The 25,936-nt window shown below is 41.3% G+C and overlaps 1 protein-coding gene across 1 annotated transcript in view; it reads left to right on the plus strand.

Annotated features, from left to right (window-relative positions):
• LOC138297146 (adhesion G-protein coupled receptor F1-like) overlaps nucleotides 1-25,936 on the plus strand; it is a 236,413-nt gene that overhangs the window by 94,170 nt on the left and 116,307 nt on the right. Inside the window, exons 5-7 of the mRNA XM_069236636.1 lie at nucleotides 9,210-9,268; nucleotides 18,165-18,310; nucleotides 20,405-20,574. Of these exons, the coding sequence (XP_069092737.1) occupies nucleotides 9,210-9,268; nucleotides 18,165-18,310; nucleotides 20,405-20,574 (375 nt within the window). The remainder of the gene's footprint in view (nucleotides 1-9,209; nucleotides 9,269-18,164; nucleotides 18,311-20,404; nucleotides 20,575-25,936) is intronic.

A 25,936-nucleotide genomic window follows, 5' to 3' on the forward strand; every position in this document is an offset into this window, starting at 1 on the left:
GTGTGTATTCGTTATGTGTGTATTGTGTTGTTCGTGTGGTTGTATGGTGTGTGCTGAGTTAGATGTGGATGTGTGCCTGTAGTGTGAAGGTGATATCTTGGAATTTTTTCCTGCTCTCTGTGTATGCAATTGTCGTTTGAGTTACAAAGGATTGTGTGTTGTGTGAGGGTGTATTATATAGTGCAGTGAGTAGGTGTGTCTGCTGTGTGTATGTGTGTCAGGTGTGGGGTTTTCAAACTGGCCAATATCGTGTTGTGTTATGTCTGACGTGAGTTTATGTGCACAGCAGTTCGCACTGTCAATGGTTTTCCACCATGGTAGAGCCGCTGTGGTGATTTGTGGCTCATAATCTGGTGGGTGGAAAGTTGTCTGGCTGGCGGTGCTGGTAGTGGAACTGCCTCTGTCCCACCCACCTGTGTCCTGGCGGTGTCAGATTTGTGGCTGTTTAGTGATGATCTCCAGTGTGTGACTCTTAATAAGGCTGTTTACCGCCAACATGGCGGTCTTTTGGCGGCTTATACTCTGGCGGTCTTCCAAATAGACCGCCAAAGTCATAATGATGCCCTAAGTATGACCTGAGTCAAACCTGATCCCTAAATCCAACCGACGCTCCAGTGCAGTCTGCTTTAACTTTTGACACTGACCCGGTCTAGTGTGACCAGATACCGGCAGTTCACACTTTGTCCTTTTTAGTGCTAGAATTATAAAAAAAGACACCTCTCTGCTTCGATATTTTAAATTTTTGTCTATTTGTTTTTTGCAATGTACGCAATTTTTATAAATTGAAGTGGTATTTTCTACTTTGTAACTGTTCTGGTACTGATAAATACTGTACACATTTCTTCTGAGTTAAGCATGCTTGCTCTGTGTTAATGCTATCAATGGTTGAGCTCATGTTTAAATTTTTTAGAACTAATTGAATCTAGTAAGGCATAGTGGCATTATTACTTTAAGAGGACTACCATTCACTTCAATTAATAATCCACATTCTCATATTTTCCTGGTATTCCAATTGAGAAAAGATACATATTCTACTGGGATCTGCAAAATTCCTACCACCCAGCATTCCTGCTTTTCTTCTGATAAACATATCACCCAATTTGTGTGGCTGGGCCTCTTCCCGATGACATGATAGGCCCCAAAACCCACCTAGTGACACCAAATATGTGTAATGAAAATTGGCCCATTCTGGCAATGTAGGTAGTTTCAGTATGTGGGCCTGGGATTGGCTGTCTCCCAGGGAAACCTATCAAACCTAGACATTTCTAAAAACTAGATAGTCCAGTGTGGTGACTTTTGTGGGCCCCATTACATTTTCAAATCCATAATGCACTTTATGGCCGAAACATTGACTAAAATCATGCATTTTCCTCACATTCCTTTGAGGGAAAGTTCCAGAATTTCCAAGGCTCCACAAAATTCTTACCACCTTTCGGCTCTTCTGTGTTTTGATCCCACTTCTCCCTCTTTCTATTTCAGATGTTCAATGCACCACGACTGTTTCAATGGCCCTATGGCCCTGATGAAATTGCCACAAGGAGATGAGGCAATGAAACATGTTAGCCAGATGTAACCCACAGGTCGTAACATACCAGTATTGTTAACTAGGTGCCTAGTTACCATACGTAGTAAAGTACGAATGGTCTCGGAAACATATTTGTAAACCATTACAAGACAGAGAATGTTTGGGATGTCTTTATAAACAGAAGACCAACAAGTAAGCCAGGACATGATATGACTAGCAGACCTAGCACTGTAATATCCACTAGCTACTGCACTGGGCTGACTAAAGAATAGGTGGACAGCCCTCAACCCCGTATGCTTAGGAGTACAGCTATGGTAAGAAATCTGTTGCCATTGGAATGAATACCAGTGCCTCCGTCTTAGCTGCTTACACAATATGTCACCTATTTTGTACAACATAGTAATCACCCCTGTTCACTATTGCAGTAGATAGCACCCTGAATACACTCCACTGAACCAGGAAGTGGCTGGTCCGATACAATTGTAGCTTGAATGATAGAAAAAGGGTTACGAATATAGAGAGATACGTAGGGTGCTGTTGCAGGTTTTTCTGTGTTGACTGAGTCATTTGAATGATGCTTGTGGCAGAGCAAATGAAATATATTTGAATGAAGGAAGCTCTGATCAGACAGTTTGGACTGAAGCTAGCCAGCTTGGTACCCTCTGAGATTTAAGAGAGCAGATAGTGTGCCATTTGAAACTACAATTGATGGTGTGTTGAGTGATTAGAGATGAGAGATCTGCTGTCATATAAATGGAAATTGCACCCATGTTCACCAGGAAAGTGGCAACATGTCAAAGAGACCATCCTTCTCTGCAGTCAGAGATGTCTTTGCATGGCCTGGTCTAAAACCGGACTATAAAAAAGTGGACACTTCTCAGACCCCAGGAGTTTCCTTTGTTCAAAAACTCCTGTTGCTCAGATTAGAGCAGAAATAGTAAATCTGACCTCTCCAGAATTCAATACTTTCCGTACTTTTGCTTATGGTGGAGAGGGAATAGTAAATTTGACCTATACATAATCTAACACTTTTCCAAATGCTGCCCAGAATTGAGAGAGAACAGTAAGATTTACCACTCCAAAGTCTAATACTATCCCTACGTTTGCTTACATTGTGGAGAGAATAGTAAATCTGAGTCCTCCGTTTTCCAACACATTCCCTACTGTTGTTTGGATCAGAGTGGGAGAAGAAAAATCAACCTCTACAAAGTCCAACAGCTTCCCTACTGCTGCATTAGTAGGAGTGAGAATAAATGTGAACCATTCCAAAGTTGAACAGATTCCCTACTGTTGTATAGACTGGAGTGGGAATAGCATGTCTGGCCCATCCAAAGCCTAACACTTTCCCTACTGATGCTGAGATTGGGGTCAGAATAGTAAATATGACTCCTCCAAAGTCCAACATATTCCATACTGTCGCTTGAAATGTGAGAGGGAATAGTAAATTGGTCTGTTCTAAAATGTAGCACTTCCCTTACTTTTGCTTACATTGAGGCGGCAATGCTAAATCTGACGCAACCATAGCCCAACACTTTCCCTACACACAATGGAGTGGGAGTTGTATATTTTACCTCCCCAAGTAAATTTTTATTTGATTTTTTAAGTTGTTTTAAGATATATTTTTATATTCATTTTAAAAGTTACTTTAATGTACATTATTATTTATTACATACATTTTGTATCCATTTTTCAATGTACATTTTGTAACATTTTTATGCTATTATTTTCTATATTTTTTAGTATCTAGCATTTGAGATTATAAATCATTTTTGTTTGTTATTATTGTTTATATTCAAATATGCATTTAAAATATATTATATTTTTGCAATTATTGTAAACTATATATTTTTATTTTACAAATGTAAGTTGTTATTTGTAATATATATTTTAAAAGCAAAAGTATAAGTAAAATGTAATATTATTTTTAAAGTTAGTATATGTTTTAAAATGTATATATTGTAGAATAGTTAAAATTCAATACACTAACCCATGATATTTTGGTCTGCTGAATTTATGTATTTAGCATTTTTGACTTTACAAACAAAGTATGTAAAAACGATATTGATGTTCTCAAAATGTTTTGATGATATTTTTGTCACCAAAATCTCTGTTGGCGGTATTTCAGAAGGCAGCCATTATTTTTCTATATTAATAAGTCACAATAAGTCCATGCCTTGTAAGCTAAAAGGGTAAGCTAAAAGGACAGGATGCAAGTAAAAAAAAAAAAAAAAAAAACCATTGCATAGTCAAAATGTATGCCCTCTAATTGAATAAATGTTCATAAGCTGCTTACAGTCTGCTTCTTTAGGCTACATTCTCCAGGAGCAGGTGGAAGTAATAATTGATCTCTCCACCTGCGAAAATGGCACCAAAACGAATCAGGTATTTTCCATTAATTGTTTAATGGAGAAATCGAATTGTAATAGCTACAAATGAAACGTAGGTTTGTAAAAATGCCCTTATTGCTATCTGTGCTAAAGCTGGCTTAGAAAAAGTTGTGCCATTCATTTCACCTTTAGTGGCACAATACAAATTCTGTTTTTCATTTTAAAAAAACGTTTCTATTTAATGATTTGTGTGAGAAAGGTGACTATTAGTTGGGGTGAGTGTTAGTTCACCACATGTCATAATAACACTATCCTTTCAAGGTCCAGTAAAGGTTTCAGTAATTTAAAGTGAGCTCAAACCCTGATATGGCATGGAGCAGACAGGCTTGACTTAGGAAAATGTTTACAGCATTTAGAAGTACCAAAACAGGTGAAAAGCTGAAAACCTAACACAATAACAATACCACTCCAATTTATAAAAACTGAGAGTATTTTAATGACCAAAAAGATACCAAAACAACAAAAATCCAATCAGGTGATTAGGAGATATGTGTTTTAAAATGTTGAATTACATTTTAGCACCAAAAATGCATAAACAGCCAACTGCATTCTATTGGCTATTTTGAACTGAGGCAAGGGACAGATTTGATGCGGAAGAAAATGGAGTGCTGGTCAGATGCAAGGCCCGGGTAGGTCCTGGTCAAAAATTTACCTTTTCTGGAGAAACTGTGAGGTGGCTGTGTCTCGGTGTGGTCGTCAATGAAGACAGGAAAGCTCAGAGAGGGCGAAGTCCACGTCTGTGCCGCGAAACGTTTCCATGTAGATCAGCTTCTTCTCAGCATCTCTCTTTGTCAAGCTCTCCATGTTTAGACTTATAAACTTTTCTGGATGTCAGATCTCCTTCAACAGGACACAACAGCACGTTCAATCTGATCAGTGATTTGATGTTGATGGCTTCAGATTAAAGGTGGTCCTGGTTACCCACTGGGTCTTCAGAGAAAGAATTGGCAAAAAGTTTCTAAGTCCCAGTTTATGCAGTTTGGGCAGTCGTAGTACAACCTGACACTTATCTGAGGGCTTGGAACCTCAGGGACACTCCGTAGGGGTCAGGACTCCAGTAGAAGTCAGCAAGAGGGTCTAGGGCAGGTACCGTTGCAACTGGTCGGCTGATAGCTTCAGGAAAGTGGGCTTCTTGCAGTCTTTGTATCTGTGTAGCTTAACAGGAGGTCATTCAACTGACCCTTGTAGTCCACGTCTCGGTCCTAGGTACAAATGGGAGCAGGTTCAGCCATTAAGGCTCTGCTCTGAGGTCACAATAATAGGTGTAGTCCTTCTCCTGTCTTCCACAGGTCCAGCAGAGTTCTGAAGAGAGTCCCGGGGCTGCCTCATTTAGGCCCAGTGCCAGCCTGAAGATGGGCAAAACTCCTAGCTACTTCCTAACCAACGGGATAACATTTCCCATGGGTGATCCTACCCACTTTTGCACATTTTCTGTGTGCATTACTGTAAACTATCCCACAGTGCCCCTCTGTACCTAAAACTAAGATGGAAAAATATTTCATCCCCGATGAAGAGCTCACCATGGCCACCCTGAAGTGTGGCTCTGACAAAAGGCAAAACTTCCCTTGTGGTCACTCCAAGCAGCACCTCTTTCCTGGAATTTGGCTACCAGAACAATAGAGGGGTCAGGTCCAGCTGTAAGTTATATCTGCTTGTGACAAGGGAGGCCTCCTTTGTAGTTAATTATGTACCTGGGAACAGCCAAGATGGCTATCTTACAAGGGGAAGGTCAGTCCATCCGCCTTTGTCTCAACTCTGGATGGCACTGCACACCTAATTAAGGAGCCATTCAGCTCTTGGGTGGCAGTGAACACTGTCTGAAAGACACTTCAGGCTCAGAAAGGAAAATACATTTCTAAAAGTGTAATGTTTAAAAAAAAAAGTCATATTAAATCCAACTTGACCATTGATTTGGATTTTAAATTATTCTTTAAATTAGTCCTTGAATCATTTTGCTAGCGAGACTCAAACTGAATTTAAGCAATATAAGATAGTATAATGTTACCCAGTGCTTTTCTATCAGAGACATAGCCTTGCTACACTGGAAAATGGCTTTGGGGATTTCACTGACAGGACATGTTAAACATAGGTATACATATCCTACTTTTTAGCTGCCATGCACCCTCTCCATGGGCACTTAGGCTAGACCTTAGAGGTGACTTATAAGCATTAAAAAAAAAAGTTTAGGCCTTGAACCATGCTTTGCATTGTCACTTTAGTGGTGGCCCAGTTTGTGCTGGAGTCCACTTGCTGCATTTAACTGACATGCCCTGGGTACAAATTTGTACCATATACTCACGACTTATAGTTAAGATAAATATGTAAATCAGGAATGTAGCCAATTTCAACATGTTTTAGTTGTCAAAGCAGGAGAACTGGGGCCTGACTATCTACTTCCCAGTGTGCAAAGTCAAGAAAAAACATCAGCATCAGTCCAGAAAAATGGGGATGTCATAAAAAAGAGGTATTTTCCTACAATGTGTAAACAAGTATACAGTAGAAGAATACAAGTATTCCAATTATTTATGTGACTGTATATATTTCACAGTGTCGAATAGCGGGAATCTCTGAGATAATGTTGGATGAGGTTTAATCCAAAAAAAGACTTATCTATTCAAACAAACCATGGACAATTGATCAATATGTATTACAGACATTTGATTCAACTAAGAGCAGTCAGTTAGGGCATCAATATTTATTAACATAGAGCATCATTACTAGTCTGGCAGTCTACTGACAGCCAGACTTGCAGTGGCAGTTGTACCGCCACCTGTGGGAAAATCCGAGCACCACATTATGACCGCTGCTGTTGCGCCACGGTCGGACCTCCAGCACCACCCAGATTAGTTGTCCTGGCAGTCTGGCGGTCATGGTGGTCCTAATCCACCAGGGCAGCACTGCAAGCAGCACTGCCCTGGCGATTACGACCCCCTTCTCCACCAGCGATTTTATGTGGTAACACTGCCATGAAAAGGCTGACAGAGATGGGTTGTAGAGGGCCGCAGGGGGGCCCAGCACTGCCCATGCACTTGCCATGGGCAGTGCAGGGCACCTCTGGCCAGCACCGTCTGCACTGGTGCAACCTACGCACTACAGCATTGCTGCTGGCTCTATTATGAGCTGGAGACAATGCTGTAGGCTGTTTCCCTCTGGGCCAGCAGGCGTAAACTGAGGTTCCACCTGCTGACCCAATGGGAAACTCATAATGGGCCCAGCGGGGAGGCAAACCACCCGTCGGGATTTCGGCGGATGGGGTTTTCTGTCCCCCAAAATCATAATCAGGTCTATAGTGTTACATATTATTAGGTCCAGTCCTGTTCCTGAAAAAAGGGAGGCATTAATTTGTGGATCAGCTTTTCTAAATTTATCATAACAAGGTGTACCTTTTTAGCTATTTTTTTCTTCAATATCTTGTAGTACTTTGCTCCAAAGAGATCAACTAAGGGACACCTTCTTCCTCTTTATGCAGGGTCTACTTGTTTGCCCGTGCCATTACATCACATCTTTCCTCCACTTGGCATATACCAGTCCCTTGCAGCCTTCTAGTATATGACAATCAACTGTTTGGCTCAAATAAGAGCTAAGTCAATTAATCTATTATCCTTTTTCTTAGGTTTTGGTCTGGGAAAGCCCCCAAACAAGCACACTCTTGGGTTACACACCACTTCCCTGTTTATGGCTCCCTCCAATTGCCAGATGATCTGCGTCCAATCAACATCCTATTTGTGGCCAAGTCCAAACCATGTGGAAAAAGTTTTCGGCCAATGCAGCACACCTGAGATGATGCTTTAGTTTCGCCACTATATATTTCAGTTATCTTACAAGTGTAAGGTATTTTTGATGCATGGAATTGAACTTGACAAGCTTAAGTCTAGCATTTCTAGAAAGTTTCTTAGGATATGACAGGATCTCATCCCATTCCCCATGTTCAATTTATTTTCCTAAATTTGTGATTTAACTCTGATTAATGCCTTACGTACCATCTTGTTTAATGCCTTATAAAACCAAGTTACCAAGTGGCATCCAACCTCCATCATCTCCAGCAGTAGCAGTACCTCATGTTGCTGAGGCTCCTCTCTGCCTGCCACCTTCCACAATGACTGACAAATCAGAGTTATGGTCTCTTGGGTTACAGACCAATTCCCTGTTTATGGTTCCCTCCAATTGGCAGATGATCTGCTTCCAATCAACCTCTATTTGTGGCCAAGTCCAAACCATGTGGAAAATGTTTGCGGCCAATGCAGCACACCTGAGATGATGCTTTAGTTTCGCCACTATATATTTCAGTTATGTTACAAGTGTAAGGCAGTGGTTCCCAACCTTTTGACTTCTGTGGACCCCCATTTTATCAATACTGGAGCCTGGGGACCCCCACTGAATCATTATTGGAACCTGGGGACCCCCACTGAGTCATTACTGATAGCTGGGACCTACTATTATTACATTTTGTAAGCAGTCGCGGACCCCCTGAGGAGGCTTTGCGGACCCCCAGGGGTCCCCGGCCCACAGGTTGGGAACCACTGGTGTAAGGTATTTTTGATGCATGGAAATGAACTTGACAAGCTTAAGTTTAGCATTTCTAGAAAGTTTCTGAGGATAGCTGGAAGCAGAGTGTTAGTTAGTATCAAAATACCTGTAATCACCTCACACAGTGATGCTCTGGAAGGAGATTCCATCAGGACACTAGGCTGGAATGTTCTAATTGGCAAAGTAGGCCGTGGTGCTCTTACTTGCACTTTGACTAGGAAGGAATTATGGTCCGACAATGTTCTGACCAGATATTCACCTTCTAGAATCTCTGTAGTATTCAATTTTCAACAGATGTTTCAGTATTTTAGCTACCACCAAAATATAAATCAAGCTATAAAACTCAAGCTAAAAGCTTTCACTTTAATCATCCTCACCTGTTTACACATTCACAGGTGTGTGTTTGCCATTTTTTTTACATTTTGTTGCATTTTCCATAAAATAGTGCTGATCACTTTTTTGCAATGCTTCGTTCTGGGGTGTTTTAAAATTTTCTTTAGTGCTTTTGAGCCATGCATCCAGTGTTGTTCATTGTATGCCATTTTTCTTATTACTTTTGTCCTTTTTAACTAACTTGATTATGGTGTATATTTCTTACCTTTATTTCGTTCTGGCTAGTTGTTTCACTGCTGTAACCAACCCCATTAGATTTAAAAGATGACTCGTAATGAGGGAAGTCTGCATGTTTGTTTCCTGATTAGTCTTCTAATGTAGTATGGTCAATGTTACATTCAGTAAAATGATTATGTATATATATACTTTTTCCTCAGCTTTTTGGAGCATATAAGAAGATCAATGGCTTTTTGTATGTTAGAATTTCACATATAAGGTAAGTTCTGTATATTAAAACGTTGCATAGTCTCTTCCCCTCACTGAGCTGCTGTGTGAATTTCAAATATGGGTGCACATAACATCACTCATTGCATTTATACTGTCACATGAGTCATAAGTATATAAAACACACCAATTTACAGTTACAACTACATTAGTGTGTGCCTTTTTCGCTACCAGAATAATTGTCTTGAGAACATTAAGGCTGGTTTGACTTAGTATACAGAATTGATTACTGTTTTTGTGTTAAAGCTCGTACTGTGTTTTCACCTGAGATAGTTCAAGTGAACAAAGTCTTTGTCAGCATAGTCCAGGACTACATAAAAGTGTGATGAAATATTTTATTTTCTATGTAGATAGATATTTAGCTGACTTTAGCCATATTGTTTGTAAAGTATTATTGCTACAGTGATGGGCTTATATTCATATTTTACTGTTGGGTACAAAATGCAGCTATCCTATTACACAAGATATCACAGATCTAATTTAGATATAGGGTAATGGTTACTTTAAAAATGTCATGTCCTGTAGGCACAATCAGTGAAGTATAGTAGGGAGGAGTTACCTATATTGATGGCCTTATGATGGACACTGGTCTGCCAATCCAAAGGAAGCACTGAGATGGCATATCTTTTTTAAGTTAAGTGGGAATGGTAATAATGGCTAAATGTTAATATTTAGGATTGGGTTAATTGATTAAAAGGTTTGAGGGTAGGTAGTTACCGTCAAGTCTATTACATAATTTGAGCAAAGCAGTGAGTGGGTGACAGAAGCAGTCATTGGTGTGAAGTAGATCATTATGGGAGCTATGTAGAGTTTACAACTTTTAAAGCAGTGAGAAGGAGTAGGTTTAGTTAGATGCAGGTTGTGGCATCGCCGCTGTTGCAACTATAAACTGGGATATCATAAAGACAATACATGGGCCCTTCTTCAAGAAAAGGATGATAAAAACTGAACAAGATTTTGAATACCAATCTTAATATGGGGATAGAACAAAAGATAACTGCTACATTGTCTGACCCTTAAATTATATACAGAAGTGGAACCTGACTTAGGGCCTATTTGAGATCTTGGTGGACAAGTTACTCCATCAAAACAGTGGCGGATATCCCTTCCATCGAAATATAAGTCCTATAGGATATAATGGGATTTATTTTTCAGTGGATGGGATATTCGTCACTGTTGTAACAGTGTAACATGCCTGCTGAAATCTAAACCAGGCCCTTTGTCTTTATCAATCAGCCTATTATACAACTTACTAAGAAAGGCTCAGGTTTCTGCTGAAATAAGAAGCAAGATCAGTCTTTTTCATAAATGAAAGACAACATTTATTTTGGCACCCATTTCGCAACATTCTGATGTAAATTCACCTTTAATAGTTGAAAATCATGCATCCTCCTTTTCAATTGAAGCAGGACTTTTTTCAAAGTGTTTCCAAAACCCATGTCCTGTGTCCAGTGGCATTGGCATATTTCTCAAGGACCATCTCTAAACAGAAATGAACTTCACCATGTATTATAGAGAACTTTTAACCATAAAGAAGGCCATAAGGAGACAGTTTGCATAGGAGTCAGAATTACAAATTTCCCAGTAGGTACCACATGCCTCACAATTTTCCCCAGGTACATTTTGTCAGGTGAAATGGGGGGGAATGCCTGGTTAATCACCATACATGTGGATTTTGGTGCTCAAAGCACAAAAATGTGCATGTTATGCTGCATTTTAAAGGGCACCACTTGCAATAAGCAATAATCATCACTCCTTTTAAATTACAATCCAAGTAGATTCGGATGGTAAAGGGTTAGACCTGACAGCTTTAGGGTGGTCATTGCCCAACTTTTTGCCTGCCTCCCTCTACTTTTCTGACACTGTTTTTGCTGGTTTTAGGACTCTGCACACTTTAAAACTGGTAAACAGTGCTAAAGTACATATGCCCTCTCCCTTAAACATGGTAACATTGGTCCATTCCCAATTGGCATATTTGATTTACTTGTAAGCCCCTAGAAAAATGCACTACATGTATCCATGGCCTGTAGATTGAATGCTACTAGTGGGCCTGCAGCACTGGTTGTGCCACCCACATATGTAGCCCCTTAACCATGTCTTAGGTTTGCCATTATGAAGGCTTGTGGGTGCAGTTTCCCGCCACTTCGCCATGGCATTTAAAAGTACTTGCCAAGCCCCAAACTCCCCTTATTCTACATATAAGTCACCCCTAAGGTAGGCCACAGATACCCCATAGGGCAGGGTGCTATGTAGGTAAAAGGCAGGACATGTACATATGTGTTTTATATGTCCTGGTAGTGAAAAACTCCTTAAGTCATTTTCCACTACTGTGAGGCCTGCTTCTTTCATAGACTAGCATTAGAACTTCCCTCATATAATGTTTGAGTGGTAGATTCTGATCAGAAACGGGTAACCAGGTCATATTTAGTATGGCCAGAATGGTAAAACAAAATCCTGCTTATTGTTGAGCTTGTATTTTATATCACTATTTTAGAAATGCCACTTTTAGAAAGTGAGCATTTCTCTGCACTTAAAATCTATCTGTGCCTTACAGCCTGTCTCCAGTCCACGTCTGGGCTCGGCTGGTTGACAGCTCCCTTGTGCATTCCACCCAGACAACAACAAACACAGGATGTTCAATCACACCTGCACTCATCTGAATACTGAATGGGTCTTCGTCGGCTGAGAGGGTGGAGGGCCTGACAATTAAATTTCAAAGGCTAGTGGCCTGCCCTCACACAATGGACTGCCAAACCCCCTACTTGGACCCTGGTAGACAGACTTGTACTGAAAGCGGACCTTGTACAGTTCAAAACCACTCTTTGAAATCTCCCCCACTTCAAAGGCATTCTTGGGTATATAAACGGTGTCTCTGACCCCACCAACTCAGACACTCCTGGACCTGAACCTGTAACCTGTCAAGAGAAACTGCCTGCCTGCCTGCCTGCCCAAAGGACTCATCTGGACTGCTTTGCTGTGAAGGACTGCTGCCCTGCTGCCCTCTGACTTTGCTGAGAAGTGCTCTCCAAGAGTTTGGATTGAGCTTTCCTCCTGTTTTTTGAAGTCTCAGGGCCAAAAATACTTAGGGGGTCATTCTAACTTCGGCGGGCGGCGGGGGCCGCCCGCCAAAGTTCCCCCGCCAGAATACCGCTGCGCGGTCAAATGACCGCCGCGGTAATTCTGACTTTCCCGCTGGGCGGGCGGGCAACTGCCAAAAGGCCGCCCGCCCGCCCAGCACAAATTGCACCCGTCGCGATTTTCAGTGTCTGCTAGGCAGACACTGAAAATCAATGTGGGGCCCTGTTAGGGGGCCCCTGCAGTGCCCATGCCATTGGCATGGGCACTGCAGGGGCCCCCAGGGGCCCCACGACACCCGTTACCGCCATCCTGTTCACCGCCAGGAACAGGATGGCGGTAAGGGGGTCAGAATCCCCATGGCGGCGCTGCAAGCAGCGCCGCCGTGGAGGATTCCCTGGGGCAGCGGGAAACCGGCGGGACACCGCCGGTTTCCCATTTCTGACCGCGGCTGTACCGCCGCAGTCAGAATGCCCACGGAAGCACCGCCAGCCTGTTGGCGGTGCTTCCTCCAACCCCGGCCCTGGCGGTTCATGACCGCCAGGGTCGGAATGACCCCCTTAATCTCTTCAAAGAAACTCATTGTGTGCCGAAAATTGACGCATAGCCTGCAAGAAACTACGCACAGCCTGCCCTGCGTTGAGATAATCGTCACACAGCCATACCGGAGCGACGCAGCCCGACGTCCAGTGAAAATAGTGATGCAACACCTGCGTTGCAACCGGAAATTTGACAAACGGCCCTACTGGATGGATGCACAGCCGAGCTGGAACAACGCAGCCCAACTTCCTGAGTGAAGAATCGATGCAGCGCCTGCTGTGTGACAGAAAATTCGATGTGTCACCCACTGGATCGACGCAATGCCTGTGACTTCTTTCCGCACGTCCAGGATTTTCCACGCATCGTCCCTGGGTGTCCAAAGAATCCTGCATCGCAGTGAACAATCAAGACTGCATGCCGGAAATCGATGCAAAGCCCCTTGCAGCATGGAAAGAAACTACGCATTGTCTGTGCCGCGTCAGAAAATCCAACACACACCTTATTTTTCCACACATCTCCTCCTTTGCAGTCTCCGTGCGTGGTCATTTTGATGCAAACTAGGCACTTTGTGCAAACAAGAGACAACTGTTGATTTCTAAGATTTAAGATTTTTTTTAAACTTGCAAAAGTGATATCTCAACTTGTGCTTATTGAATCTTTATCGTTTTGGCCTTAATTTAACCCAATAAACATCTTATATTTTTCTAAACTTGTGTGGTATATTTTTGTGGTGTTTTCACTGTGTTACTGTATGATCTATTGCACAAATACTTTATACATTGCCTTCTAATTTTAGCCTAACTGCTCAGTGCCATGCTACCAGAGGACGGGCACAGGATAATTTGGACTGTGTATGACTTACCCTGACTAGGATTGTGGTTCCTATTTGGACAAAGGTAAATACCTCTGCCAACTAGAGACCCCATTTCTAACAGTATGATAATAATTGCCTTCACAGATTGGCTACTCTTACTGAAGGCCTGAGCTGCCTACAGGCCAGGAAATAGGCTTGGACAAGCATATGCGCTTTCATGTCAGACTAAAGGCATAGAGACATCTTTCATACCACCTTATTTTCTGGTAATGATAAATAATCATGCAGAAGAACTCTCCTGAGACTATGAAAGAAAATAACAAACAGTTGACACTCAGCAGTGAGTATACAAGCAACATAATAAAAGATCTTGCAACAAAGACTTGCTGTATGGAGGGTAAGCATTGTATGAGCTAGGGGAGCAGACACAACAGACAATAATGAAGTGGTGTCATGACACCTGCAGCAGGCCATCTGGGACAAAGAAAGGTGTATGAATTGGTCATTTGATCCTTTTGACAGCCTTGTCTAAAGGTATTGCTACAAGAGTTCATCAATACATGGATATACAAATTATTAACGGTGGCAGTATACTTTTCAAGAGTAGGGCATTTCACTCTGCACAAAAACTAGAGACAGAATAATTTTGGTCCATATTCTGCAGTTACATGGTCTACCTGAGATCATAAATACTGACAGAGTAGCACAGTTTACAGATCTACTTTGGACATAACTGATGCAAAGAGTAGTGGCAAAGCATTTCAAATCTACCAATCATACAAACTGAAAAGCTACGTAAATCAACAAAGTAATATCTGAGATGTTTTTGATGGGCCATCAGAATTCTTGGTACTTATGATCTGTGCTAGCAGAATTTACATTTACCAGCTCTTTGCTTACGTTTCTGGATAGATCTTTTCATTGCTCCTTTGGACTTCATCCACAAATGTGGCCAGCTGAGATCTCAGCTTCCAAAGTTCCCTCTGCTACAGAACTACTCCAGAAGGTTCATACCAACTAACAGGCTGCTTACTAATACCTAATGCTAGCTAAGGCCAACATAAACACTTTGTAGATATTCATTGGAGCATTGCACCCTTTCTACATGTTGGGCAATGAAGTATAGCTAGTAGTTACAAAATACCTGAAAGTCCCTGTGTAACATCCTAAATGTACACCTCATTTTGTGGGCCATTTTCCTACTACAGGGAAGGTGGCCACTTTAGATGGTTGTTTGTCACTCCCTTCTCACTGACACATTCATCCTGTGTGGAATATGTAGTAGATTACGGCACTATCACTGATGCAAGAAAGACTCCACACCTAGTTGTGATATCTGGGTTTCCCAGATATGTGGAAGAGTCCACTATCAAGTCCTGAATACTTTGAAGTTAGGTTAAGTATGTGATAGGATGGAGTCAATCAATCAATCAATCAGGGATTTGTAAAGCGCGGCTACTCACCCGTGATGGTCTCAAGGCACCGGGGGAGGTGGTGGGGGGGTGCTGAGGATCAGTCGAAGAGCCAGGTCTTGAGGTCCTTCCTGAACTGTGACAGTGTGGGAGATTGCCTAAGGTGGATGGGGAGGGTGTTCCAGGTCTTGGCAGAGATGTAGGAGAAGGATCTTCCTCCGGCTGGGGCTTTCAGATGCGTGGGACATTGGCGAGGGCCTGGTCGGCGGAGCAGAGTTGTCTGGCAGGAGTGTAGAAGGAGAGTCTGTGGTTGAGGTAGGCTGGTCCGGCGTTGTGCAGGGCCTTGTAGGAGTGGGTCAGGAAGGTGATTCTCTTGTCGGTGGAATGGTGTTCAAAAGACCCTGGTAACCTGTAGACTTTGTTCAAGCTCCCTGTTCAGTAAATAAATTCCATAAATAGTTCCCATCAAAACCAGACGAAGCCTCTTTTTCCCCAGAAGGAATTCTATGGGGATCTGGCACACTGTCAGGAATTTGGTGCAGCAGAGACATGGATCAGGTGTAGGATGAGTCAGAGTTGGGGGCTCAGTAAAATGGGGTAGTGAAAACTGTGAAATTCTAAACACTACTAACTTTCTGCAGGTATTTAGGTTGTTAGTTCCTGATTTCTAGACATTTACAGGGCAGAAGGGCCAGAGGCCGTGTTAAAGACACTATTAAACATGGAGACAGGTATGGCAATTTGTCACTTGTTCTGGCTCTCCTTGCCATACCAGATCGCAGCCAGTATTGTGTCCCTGAGTATGTGTTTCAGTTTCTAATTTCAGTGGATCTGCACACCAGGAACCTGACAACTTGGTTACGTACATTGTTACTGTTTCCTTCTTTTCCCTCAGAGCAAGTTTGTTAGTATATTTTGTAGGTGATTGTGATCTTCATCGCGCCATATAAATAAGAAAATGTTCAGCTTGATATGCATTTAAATTTTAACTTTGGAACAGTGCTTGCGTACACTTGCAAACTGCTTGATGCATTTGTAACAGTTCTTATGCAAAGTGCTTGGATACCACAATGATTTTGCGGGTTCCAGTTTGATTTGGACACCTCTCTTTATATATTTTCTATACGTATTTTTCCCACACTTAAATGCTTGGATATTTCTATATGTTTATCATATGAATATAGTTTTGACTGAATTAACAAAGGGGTTGTGTCTTCTTAAAGAGTGGCTTTCCTTTAGTCATCCTATGAAAATATATCACTAATGTGTTTGTGCTAGCGCTTATCAAGTATACTTACACTGGCTGACAAGAACCGCTGTTCTTATAAGTATTCTATGGACCAGGTCCTTGGTTAAGAGGACTTCCCTTGTTCTGATTCACATACTGATACCCATTGGAGCATTTATGTGCTATACAAATCTGAAAAAAATATGTTAAATTAGTGAAGAATAAATGTGCAGAAAACAACCCAGTCATTTTGTTTACCTTGCTGTCTTAATTCACCGGTTAAGGCTTATTCCTGGAAAATGTTTTGGAGATGCATTAGATAAGAAGCAAAATACAAAACCCTTAAGAAAAATAGAACACAAAGTCCACAGAAAAGACATGTTTAAGACACTTAGGAGTGTACTAAATAGTGGCAGGATCAGCTGTGAAAGAGGTACAGTCAAGATAAAAAGCATCCTGTCTCTTTGCTATTTTTTAAGGACCCATTTATTTCTGCGTTCAGAGAAAGGATGAGTCGGTCCAGCAATCGAGATTACAGAGCTATAGAGCCGGATGTACAAATATTTAATAGGTCAGTTCTTGAAAATCCGAATTGTAATTGATCCGACCTACCCTGGGAATAATAACGATGCCTGTCAAGCATTGCTGCTCACTATGATTAGAGGCATTCACAGGGATGGTAGTCTACTGAGGCCAACAGACCACCATGTCTTTGGTTAGCTTTCAATAAGGTGAACTTTTTTTTTAAATGCAGCACATTTTCCTTAAAAGAAACAGGGTTTTATAAAATATAACAATGTACTTGTTTTATTTAAGAGTTGGCAGTGATCCCTTGGAAGAGTGTCTATTCTTCAACAAGCCTTTTATTCACATTCACAGAGGGGACGGGGTCTCAAGGGAATCTGCCCCTTTTGCAAATGCATTACTACCTCCTTTGAGGTGTCTGTGAAAAATCAATGTTTTCCATCTGAATTTCAACAAAACAGTGATAAATGAGATATGATGTTTGGTATTTGGTTCGGATAGCTACAATTTCCTTTCCAGTTATCCAAGCAGGCCCATTTTAGCTATTAAAAAAGGGATTAGTACATAATAATAAGCATTTAAATGTTAAAACTCCAAATTCAACTATTTGTAACTGCTAAAATGCTTAGTATATCTGGTCCCTAATTTGTAGATGGGAGAGTTTTTTAAAATACAGGTGGAAAAACTATTGCAGATATTCCAAAAACCTCAGGTAAAAGCTCAACATGTGGTAGACACTGGCTGCTAACAATGTTAATACGTGATCAGCCCTTTCAGATATATTTTCTGCATGTTCGCCATCATACCATTAGTGCGGTCATGAGCTTTTAAACTTGAATATGATCAGTTTTAACCATCTTCGTAGTAGTCTTGGCTCGAGTAGGCCAGAAGGAAGGCTCTCTCATTTTCCACATAGAAATATATGTACTGCTAAATCCACACAAGAGGGAGAATATTCCTTAAATAATCGGGTCCATAAATATTTAAGTAGGTGTTTGACAGGTGATCTCAGAGAAGTTATTTTAAGCCACGCATAGACTCCAGTTGTACCAGGAAATGCCAAAATGCATCATCAAATCTCTGTGGATGTCTTTCTAGACGGCTCTCACAAGAAGGGGACTCGAACCAAAGTTATCTCTAACAAACAGTTTTCACAAACATGTTTCCTAGAGTGTGCAGGCGAGAAAGAAACACCACAACCTCACATGCTAGTTTGATGTAAAGAAATGGTGCATGCTTTATGTCATTAAACATACAAAATAAATAAAATATTATTTCTACCCAACAATGATAGGAAAGGAAGTATTATCATTGGCTACGAAATCAAAGGTGATGACATATCTCTGTCTGAGGTCCAGGATGCAAATTGGGATGTGGTCTCAGAATTAGGATCCAAATACGATGTCAACTACGACTCCTTTAATGTGACCGACAAAGGAGGTAATATATTTTATGTTACTTTGTTTTTCGTGATGCTAGATCTTGAAATGCTTTGCTTAAACCATATCAATGCATCTTAATGAAAGACAAAGAGCACAGGCACTGTTGCACGAAATATTGCTGTAAAATAGTGAAAGGTACGTGCATGCCTGCGTGCCCGCATACACAAACACATAGGACTTTCACCAGAGTGTTTTATGTAAATTACTAAGTTAGCCTCCTAGTCGTCTTGCATCTCATGTTCTGAATGAAAAAGATACAAGCATTGGGTCTGAAAAATTCAGAGGTTTATTTTTACAAAAATACATAAACATAAGAGGACAGTGGAGAGTAGGACAGATAGATCTCATTCAACATCCTTCATGTATTTCTTAATATTGTGGCACTTTTGTCTTATATTTTTTTGTTTGTTTACTTTGTTTATGGTGAAGTGGATGCATGGTTTGCAATGATTTCAACTAATTGGGCAGGTAAAATGTTCGTATCTTAATCTTTTTCTTTAGTTGTTGTATGTAACACAGGGTTTGCAGTAAAAATCCCTTACTATTGCACTAGTCAGTGGTTTCACAATAAAAGCCCCTTCTACTGTGTTTGGCAAGCACTTCATAACTTAAAACCCATTCCAAATGTACTTGTCACAGAGTTCACAATGTAAAGCCACTTCATATGACTTTTGGTGCACAATTCAATGTAAAAACCTTCCTACATTATACTCTGAGAGTTCCCTCTTTGAAATCCCTTCCAACCATTTTGGTCACAGAGTGACACCATGCACATCCCTTTCTTACTGTATTTGATATGGGGCTGCTTTAACAATGTCCATATCAGTTATGAACAATTGAAATTCATCTTAGACAGACAAACAATTATTTGTCTAGCAAACGCTTGCAGGAAGGAGATCAGAATGTGGGTTCAGCCACCACTCTTCTGTTAGTACTGCTTTTTAAAGCTCATGCCCTTGATAACAACCTCAGTACCAAGCTCTACCTAAAGACAATGCAATTCCACAAGGGAGAACCACATCCCTGGCCTACTACGTTATTCCGTGAGAATCCATGTTAGAAAATACATATCTACAGGCCTTAACATGGTCCACCTAATTCATCCAAATAAGCCTATATATGCTTTTCACATAATATAATTCAGTCTAACTGCCTTTGCCATACATTTTTTAAAATAAACAAATCAACACTATGGCATCTGATGGAAAGTTTTCCCAAAGAACTAAGCAGGCCTACAGGCTTTATCATTGGCTTGTTATAATAACCACTTTAGGCCTACCATACTGAACATTATCTGTGCAATAAAAATCATTGTTTTTCAGCAAAGTCTGAAAATCGAATCCAATCAGGGATCAAGACCACCATGCGAGCTGAGTGAAAGTCCCTCTCTCAGAAGTTCTTCTTAAAATCCTTTTATTTTGTTCATGTAAGGTCTACCGATGCTGCACTGTCAAGCCAAAGCTAAAAACATGGATGAACAATTGCATTTCTAGAGCTTCCTGTATCAATGAAAGTGCTATTTAGGGTGTAGGCACTAGGGGCAACAAGTGACATACTTCACCAATTCAGCTTCAGGTCGTTGTTTTGCATAACTGCTCTTCTTTAAATTGAATAGACACTCATTGTATCAGCACTTGACAATCTTAAGCGTGGGTTTCATTCTTTACATCAGTGTGTGGCCTACACAAATAAGTAAATCCCAGTGTGCCGGGATACATGATCCCAATATGACATGTGTTCTTGTCCTTCCCAACCCCTACCCCCATCATCAGTTTACATCAGCAGCAATAGGCAAATTGCATGGGTCTACTTCAGGAGAGTATCCTTTGCCAGTTGATGTAACTTGGATACCAGTATTTTTTAGATGTGTGAAGAAGTCAGAAGAATTGGCATGCTTTGGACGGGGAAAGGAGGAGGAGGAGGAGGACAAGCCTATTTTGAACTTAAGGGCTGGTTATAGGGATGTTATGAATGCCACTGCATAGTACATATTTCTAGTACAAAAAATGTTTTGTTATTTTGATTGTGCACCTATTGTACTCACTTTAGTCCATTGGATATTTAATAACAAATCTATTATGCTTGATTTTAGTTGATTGCATTGACACTTCACTTGGGTATGGCTTTGGTGCCGAAGGAGAGAATGCCCAGATACTGTGTGTTGTTGGATTAGAAGGCATTATTGATGCAGTTTGTAAAAATGGAGCATGGCATATAATCAACGACACATGCATGTATGCTGATCTTTTGCATTTTCAGCAGGTAAGACATTTTTAAATTCAGAAAACTGCATTTACCTTACAGTTAAAGATAATTGAATTATCCAGCAATGAAGTGAATGGAACAGTGGGTCTGAGGGTCTATTTGTTTTACCTGATGCCTTCTTTGAAGTAGACTTTTCTTGAGAATTCCCTCTGAACTGTTTGAAGTTTCCTGCTTACCCTGCCCTGGCTTCTGGCTGTCTGCATGAATAATGCAGGTGTGACAAGTCCTTTGCGTGAAGGCAAAGTCTAAGTGGAGCTGTGCTCTGTTCCACCCCCACCCCATCCTACCAGTGATGGCCCATCCAGGCATATCTAATCCCTTTTTGTGTGGTTGTTTGAGAGGAATAAACAAAGTCCGTCTGTCAACTACACATCGTTTTATGACCTATGAACATGCTGAAGGCACTAAGTAGGGTAGGAAAATGCCAAGTTTCTAAAAGTGTCATATTCAAATTGTAACTTCAAATCCAACTTTACCATTGTAGAGGATTTTAAATTACAATTTCTCAGACACCAAACATAAAAATGTTTGCCTATTGCCAATCAAAAGTTAGCACTTATCAAATTTAATACGTTACACAATTTTATCCTGTGGGAGAAGTAGGCCTCACTGGAGTGAAAAACGTATTTAGGAGTTTTTCACTACCAGGGCATGTATAACTTAAAAGCACATGCCGAACCTTTTAAGTACAATGCACCCTGCCTTATGGACTACCTAGGACCCACCATAGGGCTAACGTGCAATAACAGGGGAGTTTAAGGCTTTTCAAGGGGGTTTTATTGCCAAGTTTAATTGGCAGTTTAAAACTCCATTCAGGTTGGAGTCGCAGGCCTAGGACACGTTTTATGGGGCTATTTGAGTGGGTGGCACAATAATTGAGGCAGGCCCACTAGCAGCATTTAACTTACAGATCCTGTGTATATTGTATACCACTGCACTAGAGACTTATACATGAATGAAATAATTCAGGAGTAACACAATTTTACCATGTTTTACATAGTGTGCAGCAAGTACTTTAGTGCTGGTTAGCAGTGGTAAAGTGTAGAGAATCCTAAGGTCAAGAGGAGGAGGGTGATGACAAAAAAGTTTGGGAGTGACCCTGCAGAGAGGGCCAAGACCAACACCTTCTGACTTAGTCTCTGAAATTAAAGTAAAACATCTTCAGCTATGAAAGGCAGCAGGCAGCGACCAAGAAGGGCTCCACAAGATTGGATAGCTATTGGACGAGATCCTCGAGAAGCTATTGAATTTTGGAGGGAAATCTCTAAGTGGGAAAAATTCAAAGTTAGCGCCTAGGGAAGGTCCCTCTCCAGCCAGATAGTTTTGGAGCCTTCAGCCAGTTGAGACTTCTACATTCATACTTAGGGCCACATGTACAAAGCTTTTTTCTCGTCGCAGAACACAGTCACAAAACAATCGCAGTTAGCACCAATTTTAAATTGGTGCTAACTCATTCGCATACGGTAAGAGGTTCCCAGGGGGCCCCTTCCCCTTTGTGAATGGTAGCAAAAATATTTTTTCAGAGCAGGCAGAGGTCCCTCGGACCACTGCATGCTCTGAAAACATGAAAAGAAAACCTTTCATTTTTGTTTTTGAAATGCATCCCGTTTTCCTCTAAGGAAAACGGGCTGCATTTATTTTAAAAAACTGCTTTATTTAAAAGCAATCACAGACATGGTGGTCTGCTGTCCTCAGCAGGCCACCATCCCTGTAAGGGTGGCCATTCCCAATGGGGTCGCAAATTGTGACCTACCTCATGAATATTTATGAGGAAGGTAATTTGTAACCCCATTGGGAATCGCAAACAGTGTCATTGACACTGCTTTACATCAGGTTTTGCAACTCGCAAATTGCGAGTCGCTAAGATTCACAATTTGCGAGTCGGAAAGCCTAATATTCCTACATGTTCCCCTTTGTGTTCTATCCATTTCTACTCATGCCAACCATTGTTTAAAAACTGTCTCCTGAAACTAAGCTTTGGCATAATTCTGCGTTTTTAGCATGGTACCTCTGTGAGCATGCCTTTTCATAAAGTTGCAGCCCGGCAGTAAAGGATTATATAGTACATATTTATTATTCAAGTCTGTCACTAGAAGAATGGTAGGCATCAGACACTAAAGAGTTTGTCAAATTATTTGTTTTTAAATATGTGTGTTATCTTGAAATAATTGCTGTTTCAGAACTCTGATGTACATTGTGAAAAATGTATTTGGGGTGAACAAATGAAACTTTCATCCTCAAATATGCAGCATTTCTAATTGTCACTATAGACAGTTGTTTATTTCTGACGCATCCCTAGGGCTAATAAAATCAACTGGAAAACATTCTCCCCTCTTTAATACCTGAATACATTATGCACTAGTAAACTGGTACAGATCAGTTTTTTTGCAAAGTGTCAGGAATTGCACTGGATTTCAAAGCCATCATTCTTAGTGATGTGATCTGTGTGATAAAGAAGCATACCTTGTTAATGTAATCTGTAAATTGGCCCACAGATTATGAATTATGTAAATGTGTTTTGCCCCCAAAAACATGAGGCAAAATTGGTTAGACCCAATTGTCTATTTAACATTCTATTAAGGTTGTGGTATGCTGGCACAGGAAATGCACCAGAGATGTGGAAGTTAGTTGTCATGAGATGCCTGTGGGGGTTTGCTCTTAGGAGCGTTTGGAAATTACCTCTTTTGGACTTGGCCCTCTCTTCTGGGTCACTCCCAAAATTGTTGCCTTCACCCCTGCTGCCTTCTGAACCTGTTTTTATTGGCTTTTAGGACTCTGTGTACTTCACCACTGCTAACCAGTGCTGAATTAGTCGTGCTCCCTTCTCTAAACATTGCAATATTGGATTACACTTGATTGATACACTAAATGTATTTATAGGTCCCTTGTAAAGTGATACTACATGTATGCAGGGCCTATAAATTCAATACTGCCAGTGCTCCTGCAGCACTTGTTGCGCCACCCACTTAAGTAGCCTTTTGAAACATGTCTCAGGCCTGCCATTGCAGCCTGTGTGTAGTTTAAAACTCCCAATCCGACTTGGCAAACAAATCATTTTGCCAAGCCCAAACATTTCCCTTGAAAACATCCAAGTCACATCGAGGGTAGGCCCTAAACAGCCCATAGGGCTGGGTGCATTCTATTTAATACATTGGACATGTCGTGGTCCCCTCTGCCCTGTCACTGCTGGGTAGATTTTCTATTTTTAAGTTGATGCTTCTACTGAGATTCATATAACATCTACAAAACTAAACTATGGGGTCCCTCACTTCGACTTTCACAAACTGAAATCCCTGCTGTGCGGCTTCCTGTGAAATCAGGGGTTCCTGTGCCTAGCTCTCACCAAATGCTTTTATTCCACATACCTAGCAACTCCAAACATCAAAGCATATCATAGGCATAACACTTATTGGTTGACAATCAATGGTGGAGTGATACCCATGGTGACCCAGCGTACGCCTTATAGAAACACATCCTGGGAGGTATCCAGTTTCATTTCCCTCTATACAGGTGGGTGTGGCTTGACACTCCTGCTGAAGACCACAGTGGTTTTGAAGTTATGGAAGTCTACCCTGAAACAGATGGGGTGGGAGGGCTACTTTAAGGAATGGACACCTCTATGGGAGAGACCTGACTGCAACAGGTGGCAGCTCTGGAGCTGTTCTGACAATGGGATCTCATAGGGATCACAATGCTGGGTAACATAGTGGAAGGAACTACCCTTAAAACATTTCAAATCGTACAGACAGAATACACCTTAAACCAGATGCAATTCTACCGCTACCTACAGCTTATTCAGTCCACCAGAGGGCAAGCTGCTCATGGAAGAGTTGGGGGACAATAAACTGTAAAAGTCTATAGATCATTGATCCTTAATCAGTCAGACTCATTCAGTGTGCTACACAATAATTGTAAGGCAGAGTTGAGGCAACTTACAGACAAGGAGCTGGGCAGAGGCTTGGGTGTCCCTTGAGGCTCATCAATAGTGGCCAGATTTAGTTAAATACAATTAAAATACCTCTACAAGGCATACCTCACCAGAAGGAGGTTGTGGAGGATGGGGGCGATCACGTTCCCCTCTTAATTCCAATGCCACACCGACAAGGGTGACTTCATACATGCAGTCTGGTAGTGCAACAGCTTGGCTCCATGCTAGATGAGTGTCACTTTCTGCCTAGGCTCTGTCCTGGAATGGAGAATCCGGAAGGATCCTAAACTCACCCTACTCCACCCAAACGAAGACTTGGACAATAATAGATATAAATGGGTGCCACTTCAGTTGGGGCTTTTAGTTGGCAACTGGGATGTAGTTCAACATTGGAACAACATCGGTAGAACAGAGCCCCTCTGTCGGTGGGGGAGTGGAAAAAGGGACTAGACGACTGCATGGGTATGGAGAAATTGGTTTACGTGACCTGAAGTTGTCATTGGAAATCCAACAAAATCTAGCAGGCATAGACTGATTACCGGGGAATACGACTGGAGCTGATACACTGTGGGGTTATGAATCTAGATGTAGAAATTAGGAGCTATGGAGAGTGTACAGGATTTGAAGGACGTTAAAAGGCTGCAGTCCAAAACAAACTATTTGGATGGTGGGGGGGTGCTCATCTAAGGGGAGTGAGTGGAAGGATTGGGGAAGTGGAAGGTGCAATGAATGACTATTGTTGTTTGTTTACTTGCTTATGTGAACTGTTGAGGCACTGTGATGCTCGATGTCCTGATGACATCAATAAAATGTATGTTCAAAAAAAGCTGTACTTTTAAGTTTTACATGCCCTGGTAGTGGAACCAGGATGTGGTAGTCCTGGTAGTGGAAAACTCTTAAACTTGTTTTCCACTACTCAAAGGCTCAACTCTTTAATAGGATAGCATTGGCTCACCTTATTACATTTAATAAGTGATAGCTTGTCATTGGGAATAGGTTGAAATATCATGTTTTGTCTCTAAAGAATTTTTCTTGTATTACCTGCTGCCTGTGTCCGGGGTGACATGACTGGTATAGTTGGCAGTTGGTCATTGTGTATTTCTCCCAGCCAGTGTCCAGAGGAGGGAGTGGGTGCTGGCAAGATACGCAATCATGGTAGAATGAGTGGGGGGTGGAGCCGTCACCTAAGAAACTTGTGCTTCCCATTCCAGCAAGACCAGATAACTGTAATTGGCATGATCTGCTTCCAAGCGCTAGTCTCCCTAAAATATTTGAAACTGCATAATTCCGGTTCTTCCAATTGGATTTTTTGTTGTGTTGCAGTCAATTAATTTATTAAAGATGAAACTATTTTTCTAGATTGGTTTGAGATTTTTCTTGTGGTGTGTTTTACTTTACTACTGTTTGAGGGCCTCCTGAAAAACAGTTGTG

The sequence above is a fragment of the Pleurodeles waltl genome, chromosome 5 (genome assembly GCF_031143425.1).
Source record: "Pleurodeles waltl isolate 20211129_DDA chromosome 5, aPleWal1.hap1.20221129, whole genome shotgun sequence".
In the NCBI taxonomy this organism is placed as follows: domain Eukaryota; kingdom Metazoa; phylum Chordata; class Amphibia; order Caudata; family Salamandridae; genus Pleurodeles; species Pleurodeles waltl.